The sequence below is a fragment of the Scatophagus argus genome, chromosome 9 (genome assembly GCF_020382885.2).
Source record: "Scatophagus argus isolate fScaArg1 chromosome 9, fScaArg1.pri, whole genome shotgun sequence".
Classification (NCBI taxonomy): domain Eukaryota; kingdom Metazoa; phylum Chordata; class Actinopteri; family Scatophagidae; genus Scatophagus; species Scatophagus argus.
Window position 1 is genome coordinate 25,027,101 of NC_058501.1, and position 12,394 is coordinate 25,039,494.

General features: G+C 48.1%; 1 protein-coding gene across 2 annotated transcripts; it reads left to right on the forward strand.

The window, feature by feature from the left end:
* Positions 1 to 1,156: 1,156 nt before the first annotated feature.
* On the forward strand, positions 1,157 to 7,859 carry wdr73 (WD repeat domain 73). Of its 2 annotated transcripts, XM_046399575.1 has the most exons (8): positions 1,157 to 1,308; positions 2,067 to 2,134; positions 2,507 to 2,592; positions 2,692 to 2,780; positions 3,341 to 3,408; positions 3,664 to 3,831; positions 4,702 to 5,067; positions 7,261 to 7,859. In XM_046399575.1, the coding sequence occupies exons 1-8, from the start codon at positions 1,250 to 1,252 to the stop codon at positions 7,497 to 7,499; spliced, it is 1,143 nt and encodes a 380-aa protein (XP_046255531.1). In that variant the 5' UTR covers positions 1,157 to 1,249; the 3' UTR covers positions 7,500 to 7,859. The 2 variants fall into 2 exon arrangements, with proteins under 2 accessions (XP_046255531.1, XP_046255532.1); XM_046399576.1 differs by lacking the exon at positions 3,664 to 3,831.
* The last annotated feature ends 4,535 nt before the right edge of the window (positions 7,860 to 12,394 follow it).

A 12,394-nucleotide genomic window follows, 5' to 3' on the forward strand; every position in this document is an offset into this window, starting at 1 on the left:
CAGCTTTAGTTTCTCGTTACTTTGCTGATGCAGAATATTAACTGAAAACAGAAATGAGCGAAGCTTGTATGTTTGTAGCTTTGAGCTGGACGTTAATGAAGTATTGATAGAAAATGTACTTACAGTATTAAAGTAACAGCTCTTGTTGGGCGGAGCGCTTCCTTTCACAGTTTGATTATTAAATATCACATTATTTGATTAATCCTCACTGATTATTTAGTGCCTAAGCAGCATTTTAATGGGACAGCAACACTTCCTGTCTGGAGCTCAGCAGAGATGGACTCTGTGTGGAGGACAGACTGATGGACATGTGACTCAGTCTCTGTCCTGCCAGACAGCAGGAAGAGCAGAAGGAGGAGGAGGAGGAAAAGGAGGAAAACAACAGCCGGAGTGATGGACGAGGCGTCAGCTGCCAGAGTCCACCTGTCCGTCCAGGAGGAAGCTGACGAACTGGATCAACACTCTCAGCGACGCAGACACGCTCATGTTGGTCTCACGTTATTTTATCTTCAAACCAGCATCATTGGGAAACATTTGTTTTTCAGATGAAACTCATCAGGATGATGAAGACAGGAACCTTTAGGTGATGAAGATGATGAAGACAGGAACCTTTAGGTTCAACTTGTCGTTACGCTGTACATCACATGTACAAGAACAAGGCAATGAAATGCAGTTTAGCATCTAACCAGAAGTGCAGTAAGCAGCAAGTGCAGGATACACATTATCTACAACACGAACATTATGGAAGCACCACATACACGTACTACGGACATAATCTGAAAGTATTTTTACTTTGGTACTAATATCTGTGTACTTAAGTTAGATTTTCAACTTAGGACATTTACTTGTAACAAAATATTTCTGTACTGTGGTACTGCGTGCTTATGTAAATGACCTGAGGATGATCTGTCCGTTTATTTTTGAACTCTATTGCTAACTTTAATTTCATTTCTGTGTTTATCTTTTACAGTAGATACAATACAGTAAAGTCTGCCTATTGAAATGTGAATCTAAAATTTTGTGACTAGAAAAGGAAACAAGTGAACAATTTCCTTTCCTTTTTAAAAATGAGTTCATTGTTAGTAAAGTAAAATGCCCGCGTTAAATCTGACAGTAGAAATGTGCAGCCGCGCCTGACCGGCAGGGGGCAGTGTGACGTCACCCATCAGTTGAATGAACCGCCAAAGAAACTCAAAAGCAGCGGAAGTGAAGAGACAGACAGCAACAGGAACGTGAGGTGAAGGCTGATATGGAGGAGTCAGAGTTTGATGATATTTTAGACGACTGGTTTATCGAGTCCCTGAAAACGTGAGAAATGTTTTCTCCTGGTTTAAACGTTTCAATGTTTACGTTAGCTACCGGCTAGAGGCTCCATTCGTGCTGCAGAGCTATAAGCTAGCACTGCAAACAAACAGCATGAAAACCGTTTTTCTTTTCCGGACTTGCCCCCGGGTTTAGATCAGATGTTATGTAACATCACAACATATTCATCTGCATCTGGTTCAGCCGTTTTCAGCTCAGCTCGAACTTATTACACTTGATTCATTAAGTCATCTCCGGCCTTGTCTTGATTGAAAATGGCTGATACCATAAGTCGACACAGCAGCAGTGTGTTACAGAAACGTGCTGGTGAACTACATGCAAGCCGAATTGAAGAGTGAACTCTGTTATTTAAAAGAAATGAGTCGGATTTGATCACTAAGGCACGAGTGCTTGTCTCGAGGCTGGAAACGTTAAATATTCAAAATTATGGAAGGAGTCTGGTTTCCAAGTTAAAAAAAGAAGGTCTGAAGGACATAAAAAAATACAATCAAAAATGTGAACATAAACATGAGTAACCTAACGCTGTCTGCTTACAGAATTAATATGATTTTACATTATGGAGAATGACGATGGAGATCATACATCCAAGTTTAATCTGCACGTCTTGGTCCTTTTTCATGTTTCTGTCACATTGTTGATAAAGCTCAGCTGCCGCGTTTACAGCTTAGAAAAAATGACATTTAACTTCCTCAACCTGTGAACTGTTGATGTGTCGTTAACAGCGGTCTGCTTTCTGTCTTCAGGTACAAAGATCTGTTTGTGTATCAGCTGGAAGGTCCCTCCCGAGTCATCGAGTGGACTTCGAGGCAGAGTGAGTCAGCACAATGAACATCACCATCATCTGGAAACACTGTGGACTCACTGCAAGTCCGGCGACAAATAACACGTTAGCAGATATTGTATATGTATACCAGATGGATAAATTAGAACCTCAAACACTAGAACTAAGACCAGAAAAGAAACAGATGTGGGACCACGCAGACCCCGAGTGGACTCGTCTTTCATCCACTTGTGGTCCGAGAAGCTGAGCGACGAATATTCTCACAAAACATCAGCAGGATGCTGTTGATGTTCACAGTCTTCCACAAGCCGAGATGTTCACAGTGACAGCATAATAACGTCTGGCAAGCGTGCAGAAAAACTCAAACCTTTTTATCTTCTTATTTGTTTTTTGTGTTAACAGCCGTGTGTGTCGCAGGATGCACTTCATCTAAAAATGAAATTCTGGAGCTGCGTCTGCCACAAAAACTCTTCGCCACAGGAAATAAGGTCACAGACGCAAAAACAGTCCAAACCTCTGGGTTTATTATTATAAACACAACATCCACATGTCACGTTCTCACACTGTGCTGGGTGTGTTGTGTTCAGGGTCTCTGTGCAGAACGGGACTTCAAAGTTGTCCACGGTGGGTTCACAGACGGTCCCGTTTGCTGCCTCAGACACGTCCCAGGAACGAGGTGAGTCTGACTGATGACCTTCTCAGTCCACGAGAACATTTCTCTCTGTTTCACATCACTTTACATCACATATGGTCGACGTAATCAAGCAAACATTTAACGGGAATAATCGCTGGTTGGCAGCAGAGACGGCTGATGGTTCACGCCGATCCAAGGATTCAAGGATTCAAGGAACTTTTATTGTCATACCAGCTCACATTTACATGTTTGTGGTACAAAATTAGGACTCAGGTCCCAGGAGCAATAAGTAGAATATAAAAATATGAAATTGAATAAAAATAGAAATATAAGCTAAATACAAATAGAGTATAAAACTAAGCATTAAAAGAAAGAAGCCAGGTTTAGCATGTGCAGCATAAGTAAGCATGTGCAAGTGTGAGGTAGTCCAGGAAAGTCGTCTGTCATACTGCACTTGTAGGATGAAGTGTTTGTGGTGGTCTGTGTTGTCGGGGGTGGGGGGTCTACAGGGCAGGGCTAGAGTTCAGGTGTTGATGTTAGGACGTGGAGGCTCAGTGGGTGTGCGTGTGTTTATTTGAATCCTGCTGTTGTTCTCCTCACAGGTGTGTTGTTACCAACGACGGGCGGAGCTCAGACCTGCAGGTGTGGGACCTCGGAGGAGACGACGGCGGTGAGTCACATATGAGAGCTGAAGGCTCCCATCACAGAAGCCACCGTCTGTTTATTGGTTCCTCCATCCAAACAAACAAACAAACAAACAACAGAATTCCTCACAAATCTACTGCTTTCCAGTCACACATTTTGTTGTCTGCGTGTGACTGGAACAACAACAAAAACGTGAAGGAAATCAGTGCTAAAATGTGTTTGGCTTTGTGTTTCCTCACCGAGCGACTGGTTTCTGCCGTGTCTCATCGTCCAATGACAGATGTGATCAGACGAACAGGAAGTGTGCAGGCGAGGAGGAGGAGCGTTTCAGAGAGAGGCAGCAGGATCGCAGCTCGACTCTCGTCGCAGCCTCAAGTCCTCCACGGAGCCCAGAGCAGCGACGTCCAGCTGACCCGGCTGACCTCAGGACAGCCTCTGTACACACTCGGTAACCCTCAGAGCGCCTGCAGCACACACATCATTTGATTGGGAGCTTCAAACATTTGACTTCACTTCACTCTGGCAGAGAGGAAGTTGTCGGGTTTTGTTTCTTATGGATGGAAATCTGCTGTAATTCTTAGTTTGTCACATTTGACAGACTAAAACGATCAATCGATAAAATAACTAATCATCAGTGAAAATAATCGTTGGATTCAGCCCCAATTTACTGTTGATATAAGACAGTGGCGTGCTGACGTCTGCTGTACTCGCTGCTCGCTGCAGGCACTCGTGTACTCACGTGTAGCGTGGAATGTGGTCAGTTTGACGTGCCGTGAGTCTGCAGCTGCTCTTACAGATGAGAAGAGTGACTTCGTCTGGTGGAGTGTGATGACGGCGATGAAGATCAGATGAGACCCCGCAAAGTGCTTTCATTGTGACCCGATGACAAACGGCAGGAATATAAAGACGAGCGGGTCAAAATACAGAACTTCGTATGACACACATTTATCAGTAAATACACACACACACTCAGCCGGGTCTGCCAGAAAACATTCTAACCCCAGCGACATGTGACTTAACTTGGACTCGAGCCTGTTGACTCGATGTCTTCCCTGTGAGTCGAGGCTTTGCTGTTCAAATGGCAGCACAGTTGATGAAGAGCACATCGTGACTTGTTTAGCACTCGATACTCAAAGTTTGGGACTTGGGCCTTGACTTGGGACTCGGTCACACCTCTGGCTGATGCTTTGGTTGGAGCTTTGGGACGAGTTAGTTGTTCAGCAGATTTCTTCAGCTGCTCTTCAGATGCAGACCAGTGATGTTCTTGTTGTAGGACCGTGTAGAGTTTGATGTCTTACGAGTTCTTTTGTCCCTGCAGAGACCGAGTCAGCAGATCCTCTCAGCTCCTTAAGCTTTGTGAGTGACGCCGTCTTCCTCGCCGGCTGCTGCAACGGAAACGTTTACATCGCTGACATGCGGACATCTGCTGCTCCTCAGCTTTCACCTCCACCGGCGTCTTCGGGTGAATCTGTCCTGTGGTGGACGGACGCCTCCACAGGTTTGGACCCGTCCAGCTGCAGGATCGTCAGGTTATCCTCCTCTGGACAGGCGGTGATTTCAGACCTGAGGATCCCAGCAGCGGCTGTGAGTCGGGCCCAGCTGGACGTCCCAACACGTCACTGCAACCTGGACGACGTCCAGGTGTCCTGGTCTCCGGCGCTCGATGGCTGCATCGCAGTGTCAGGTTAGTTAACAGCTTTGCATGTTTATTCGTTACATATGAAACTACCAGCAACATTTAGCTTAGCATAAAGACCAGAAACAGTTAGCCCCTCACGTTCCAAACAAAATCCGTCCTCCAGCAGCTCTAAAGCTGTCGATTAACGAGTTGTGGCAAATTCATTTTGATTCTTGGGGGTTTTGATTCAGATTGGATTTACAGTTCAAACAGAAAAAAGGGCAAACTGTCAGCAGCATTTTGCTCCAGTCGCTGCTGAATTTCACTGCAGTTAAGCCGCATGACTAAATAAGAACCAGCACTCAAAAATATATTCTTTTGTTATTATTATTTATTCAAATAAACAAAATATTCATTAAACAACACATTCAACAAAAAGCAGAGAATCACAGAGTAACAGGTCCCAGTGCAAAACCACACTGAGTCAGCATTCAACCACAGTGGAGACAAAAAACCTCCTTTAACAGGCAGAAACCTCCAGCAGAACCAGACTCAGTGTAGACCGCCTTCTGCTGTGACCGCCTGGGAGGGAGAGGGGGAGAGGAGATAGTGGGGGGAGAGACAGGAGAGGGGAGAGAGGAGAGACGGGGGGGGGAGACAGGGGAGGGGGAGAGACAGGAGAGGGGGAAGAGAAGAGACAGGAGGGGGGGGGGCAGGGGAGGAGAGGGGGGGAGAGGAGAGACAGGGAGATGGAGAGAGACAGGAGAGGGGGCAGAGACAGGAGAGGGGGAGAGGAGAGACAGGAGGGGGGGAGACAGGAGAGGAGAGGGGGGGAGAGAGTGGGGGAGAGACAAGAGAGAGGGGAGAGACAGGAGAGAGGAGGGAGAGGAGAGACAGGAGAGGGGAGAGGAGGGAGAGGAGAGACAGGACGGGGGAGAGGAGAGGAGAGACAGGAGAGGAGAGACAGGACGGGGGAGAGACAGGAGAGGGGGAGAGGAGAGGAGAGACAGGAGAGGAGGAGAGGAGAGACAGGGGGGGGGGGACAGGAGAGGGGGAGGGAGAGGAGAGGAGGAGAGACAGGAGATGGAGGGAGAGGAGAGGGGGAGATAGAGAGAAAAAGGAGAGAGAGACAGGAGAGGGGGGAGAGGAGAGACAGGAGAGGGGGGAGAGACAGGAGAGAGGAGGGAGAGGAGAGACAGGACGGGGGAGAGACAGGAGAGGGGGAGAGGAGAGGAGAGACAGGAGAGGAGGAGAGGAGAGACAGGACGGGGGAGAGACAGGAGAGGGGGAGAGGAGAGGAGAGACAGGAGAGGAGGAGAGGAGAGACAGGACGGGGGAGAGACAGGAGAGGGGGAGGGAGAGGAGAGGAGGAGAGACAGGAGATGGAGGGAGAGGAGAGGGGGAGATAGAGAGAAAAAGGAGAGAGAGACAGGAGAGGGGGGAGAGGAGAGACAGGAGAGGGGGGAGAGACAGGAGAGAGGAGGGAGAGGAGAGACAGGACGGGGGAGAGACAGGAGAGGGGGAGAGGAGAGGAGAGACAGGAGAGGAGGAGAGGAGAGACAGGACGGGGGAGAGACAGGAGAGGGGGAGAGGAGAGACAGGAGAGGAGGAGAGGAGAGACAGGACGGGGGAGAGACAGGAGAGGGGGAGAGGAGAGGAGAGACAGGAGAGGAGGAGAGGAGAGACAGGACGGGGGAGAGACAGGAGAGGGGGAGAGGAGAGGAGAGACAGGAGAGGAGGAGAGGAGAGACAGGAGAAAGGGGAGAGACAGGAGAGGGGGGAGAGGAGAGACAGGAGGGGGGGGGACAGGAGAGGGGGAGGGAGAGGAGAGACAGGAGAGGAGGAGAGACAGGAGAGGGAGGGAGAGGAGAGGGGGAGATAGAGAGAAAAAGGAGAGAGAGACAGGAGAGGGGGAGAGGAGAGACAGGAGAGGGGGAGAGGAGAGAGTGATGCATACCTGCGTATGAGAGACGGAAACAATACACACACCTTCATATAATAGAAGAATGAAAACGTACTTATTTAAGTATACTGACTCATTTATATGTTCAGCTTTATTTACATATTTACTGCCTTGTTTATTTACCTCAGGATTCATTTCATGGCCATAATTATCTATTTATGCATTTAATTATCTATTTAAAGCTGAATTAACTGGCGTATGAAACAGCTTAACCTCAGCTAGTAACACGATGGCGAGTAGTAACAAACTGACCTGATGAAGGAGTAACGTGTTGGTTTCCCGCCTCCGTCTGGCAGGTTTCAGCGGAGCCGTTCAGATCTACAACACCTCAGTGTGGGGGGCGGAGCCGCAGGAAGCTCGACCGCTGTTCGAGCATCGCGGTCACGCAGTTTCACCGCAGTCTGCCGACGGCGTCCCCGTCTTCGTCGCCTCCCACGTCTGGCATCCTGAGCGGCCGCGGACGCTGCTGTCCGCCGCCTCGGACGGCTCCGTCCACGTGTGGGACTGGGTCGACCGATCGGCCGCCATCTGCTGACGGCCCGACACCAGAATGACGGTGAAGATTCAGCCCACCTGAGAAGAGGATGAAGAAAGGAAGTGATGTCAGCGCTGAGGTCCTGCTCGCCGCAGACTGAACCGTGACGTCTGCTCTGACGCTCCTCCGTGGATCCCAGCGCTGCCTTCATGAAGAGACGAACTGCTGCGGAAAACACAAACTCAACTGAACCAAAGGAGTGAAACTGGTTCCTGTGCCTCAAAAAACGTCTTCATATCAAAAGTACAACAAAGTTTAGTTTATGTAAGATTACCTCGGAGAACAACAAACAACAACAACAAACTTACAGACAACACAACTGTTAACTGTTCTCATTGAAATAAAATGATAACAGATGGACACTGGTTTCTTTTGTGTCGAATATATTATTCACTAAAGACATATTTTCACGAGCTGCAATCAAACAGGGCAACAGCAAAGTTAGAAAAGGGTCAGTTCACCCAAATCACTTAGTGTGTGCATTCATTCACACCCACTAAAACTGGACTTGGAGCAGGTAAACAGAAGTGGACAGAGCTGATGTCAAGGTGCCTTGTACCTGCATTCTCTCTGATGTCCACCAGGGGGCGACTCCACTGTAAGCACGTGAGGAAATGAGCCCACTTCTCAGGTGCTTTATGACCTCAACAGCTTGCTAATGAGTTTAAGTCTCAGTCGCCGGTTTCAAGTCTTCTTCACTACAACATGACGTTTGTTTTGCTAATGTGCTCCCATTTCGAGTCAGACCAGGAATCGGGACGCTTCAGGGCGGGGTCACCTGGTGACTGGCGAGTCACTACCAGGTGTGCCCTGGTGTTCTCAGTCAGACCCAATCAGGTTGGGGTATCCATGACACGGTGCACTTTTAAGCACATGAGAATTTGAATTCGTCTTGGAACTTTGACTTTTTCTTGGTTTTCAGTTCAATCAAAGTTAACTGGAACGTTTTGGATTGAACAGGACACTTTGAGTAAATGTTTCCAGGGTTAGGGTTAGGGTCAGGGTTCAAAGCTGAACGGCTCATTAGGCTCAGAAGTAAAACGCTGACTGTTATCCTTCGCTGTCAAACATCAGCACACACTCACATAACGTCTCATGTAGCCTGCACGTTTACCAACAACAGGGTTCTGTGGGAGAACAGGGGGAACGCTGACTTCGCCAACTAATTCAGCTGTGGTCCCTCATGCTGAAACAATCGTTAGTAAACAACATCTACAAAGTTGGGTTTGGCTGTCCTGTTGACGCTCAGGTAGCTCCTGTCGGCCGTTTTAAAGCACAGGATGTGTTTCACCATCAGTGGTTACACTCAGGAACCTCACATTGGATGGAAACACACTGAACGATAAAGTTCACCTTGAATTGTCATCACTACAACTGCACAACATCTTCTAACTGGGTCCACTAAAAGCTGCTGGAAACACATTTTGGATTGAGTGTCAGCAGCTGGAACATCTGGGCTTTTGTTCGCTGCAGCAGCCGTCAGTTTTCAGTTAAAATGGAGTGCAAACCACCATCATCCGGCACAAAGCATCCCCACCGGGAAGGACGGCAGGGTCCCTGGTCGAGTCTGAACGCGTCGACGTGTCAGACCACGACGGCCGAGAGCTTCCCGTCTCCGCTCCATCGGACGCAGCTCGGAGACAAGTGAGAACATCTGTTTTGGACGTCCTGAACGCATCTGTGCTGCTGCGTGACACATCTGTGATGCAGCCAGGCGGCAACAACAGACCGCCATGTGAATCAGCTTCCCGGTTCATCACAACAACACAACTTCCTGCCCAGCCTAATGGCTAATGGCACAGACACGCCAGACACTGTGAGTCTGTCTGTGCTTCTCACATGCACTTTGGTTCTGACCGGTCGGATGCGAGGACGCCACCTGAAGTCCGCCGTACGTTTCAACTCCACTTCCGTCCATTTGGAAAACGTCGAGCAGGCAGCCAAAATGGTTCTGATAATGAAGGTGAAATGGAGCAATCAAGTCATTTTAGGGCCACAAATAATTAAATCGAGGGAACAAATTAGATCATTTGAGCACTCGTGCACACACATTCATCCACTGATGGCAGAGAGAGGAAGAATTTTACTGAAGTAAACCATCTGAACATGTCCTCCAGCACCGAGTCCCTCCTCACCGAGTCCCTCCTCACCGAGTCCAGCCTCACCAAGTCCTGCCTGACCGAGTCCCTCCTCACCGAGTCCCGCCTCATCAAGTCCTGCCTGACCGAGTCCCTCCTCACCGAGTCCTTCCTGACCGAGTCCTGCATGACCGAGTCCCTCCTCACCGAGTCCCTCCTCACCAAGTCCTGCCTCACGAGTCCCTCCTCACCTAGCCCCTCCTCACCGAGTCCGGCCTTACTGAGTCCCAACACCAAACGATGGAGTGCAGCTCAGCCTATCAGAGAAATTTCACGCACGCAGTTTGATTTTCAGCCTGTCAGATTCCCTTTAATGAATTCCCCAGCAGCTCCTGTTCTCATCACAGCTTCAAAAGACACTGGAACGGGGTTTAAGTGACGCCCTGGTCACAAAAGTTTTCCACGGAAGCAGAGGAAACTGCTGAGTGACTGACAGGACGCCTGATGGCACCGTCACGGCCAAACTCAGCTGATCTGATTGTGTGAAAACAGCCTCTGAAACGCCGCAGCTTCCGTTTGGGAAAACGAGATTAAAATGGACACAGAGGAGACTCACGGCCCCCTGGGGGGCTCGCTGACAGGCGGTTAGTTAACAGAGCTTGATGAGGTTTTTCCTCCAGGGACGTGGATTCTTCTTGTCCCAATCCAGATTTTACTTTCACTAAATATCTGTACGATTTTTTTCTATTTATTACCAAGTCTGTCGTGTTTAGTCCCCCCACCTTTTTCCTACCGGGAAAAGGTGGACTTGCCGAGGAAATGGAGTTTCATTAGTGTTTTAAAGAAGCCTGTGACGTGTGTGTGTGCGCCTGAATGAGCTCTGATTAGGCTGAAGAGGGCAGCTAAGAAATGTGGGTGATAACTGCTTATCACACAGCTTCAACACAAAGAGATTTCGTCAGCGCAGTAACGACTCATTGTTCGCCCGGCAGCCGGTCTCAGTTCAGAGCCCATCTAAAACTGTGCAGGAGTGGGCGTCAGCAGTCCCCTGAACACACCGTCACCTGTGCTTTGTGTTCAGATTCGTGTTTAATCGCAGTCTCTTGTGGACGTTGAGAGAGAAACAACAGGTTGAAACCACTGACTGACGGCTCACTTCTCATCAGCTTCCTGACACATAAACACTGAAGGAAAACGAGTGCGCTGATTAACTGACACTGAGGCCGTTTAGGTGAAGACCGAACATCTGAATCAGTTCAGTTAAAAACCAGTTAAACTGCACTGTAACAGCAGCATAAGCAGAAGACATCAAAGACCCTGTCCAGCTTATCAGAAAACTAATAATGTGTGACTGTTGTTTAGTCATTTCAGGCAGCTTGGAGCTGTGCAGAATAAAGTTGTGAACGAGACACTAACGAGTTCTTTTTAAACTTAATAGCTGCAGACGGTAATCAGAGCCTGTGGACCGGGTCTGACCCGGAACATCATCATCCAGCGCTGATATCATGTAAGATCCCTTTAAAATAGCCACCATGATTACTGCTATTATCTCCATTATCAGCTTACCGAAGGCTGCTGCGGTGTGCACGGAGGCAGACGGTGCGGAGCAGACCGGGGCTGGACGTGGTTTTGACAGACAGGCAGAGGGTCACCTCCTGCGGATCAGGGCAGGACTTTCTGCTTTCATGTGATTAAATCCTCATCAAATGCTGTTTTCCACACACACCAGCATGAACTACACTGACTGACACATGCACACACTGAAAACACACACCAGCTTCCACCGGCGGAAATAACAAAAAACTGTGAAAAAATACTTACAAGTACACAGATTTCCTGCATTTGAACGCAGCCACAGAAAAGATTTAACGCCTCTGACAGCATCATCACCGAATAAAAACGCATTTCAAAGACGCTGCTGCTTTCTCTTTCAACGTGTTTAATCCCTCTGAAATGCTCTGCAGTACAAGTATCACGTACTATAATCTGGAAGTACAATTATGTCAAAACTGCACCACGTGAGAACCACGTACCTCTGAAGTTTAGAGTTTGTTTAGCCCGAGGTGGAAGAGGAGTAGAAGATGAACAATCTGTAGTCTGAGCATCGCTACTCGAGAAGATGTACCTGTACGTGACATCCCTCCACTGACCGTCAGAGAATGGATAAACTGCTCACCGAACCAAGAGCAAACACGAACAGGTGTCTTACCTTAAACCAGGTGCTCCTCTGGGCGGGAGCTTCCACCACGAGTTCTCATCCGGGTCCTCTCCGTCACTTCTTTACTTCCCAGTTAAGGCCGTTTCGCCATTATCTCTTCAGTCTCAGTTTTCTATTTATTTTCTTCTTATATTTCTTTATATTTTTCGGTTGTTAAGCACCAAAATACCAAATCATTTTGAAAACCTACTTGGCAACAGAACTGGTTAAGCTAGCGGTTAGCTTGTAAGTCGTGTGATTTGATTCGGCCGCTGTTAGCATAACGTTAGCATTAGCGTCGGCGCCAAAGTGCGGTGTTTGTGTAGCACTTTGCCTTACAGTCTTCGTCATCACCTTCCGTGTTGCTTTAGAACTGCTGTTTCTTTGTATGCTTGTTTGTTATAACGTAAATGTTACATCTGTTGTCCATTTCCTGTAACTTCCGGTTGTTTAGCCCGCCCACCGACATCATAAACAACTTAAAGTTTTAGTGGCGGTTGGCAAACCAGTTCGTAGATGCATTATTGCTTCCTGCTGTAGTGAAGCGCGGGCGGCAAACTGACAATAAAAATAATTTTTCAAAGTCTTCACTTGGTAGCATGGATGTGTTGTTTGACATC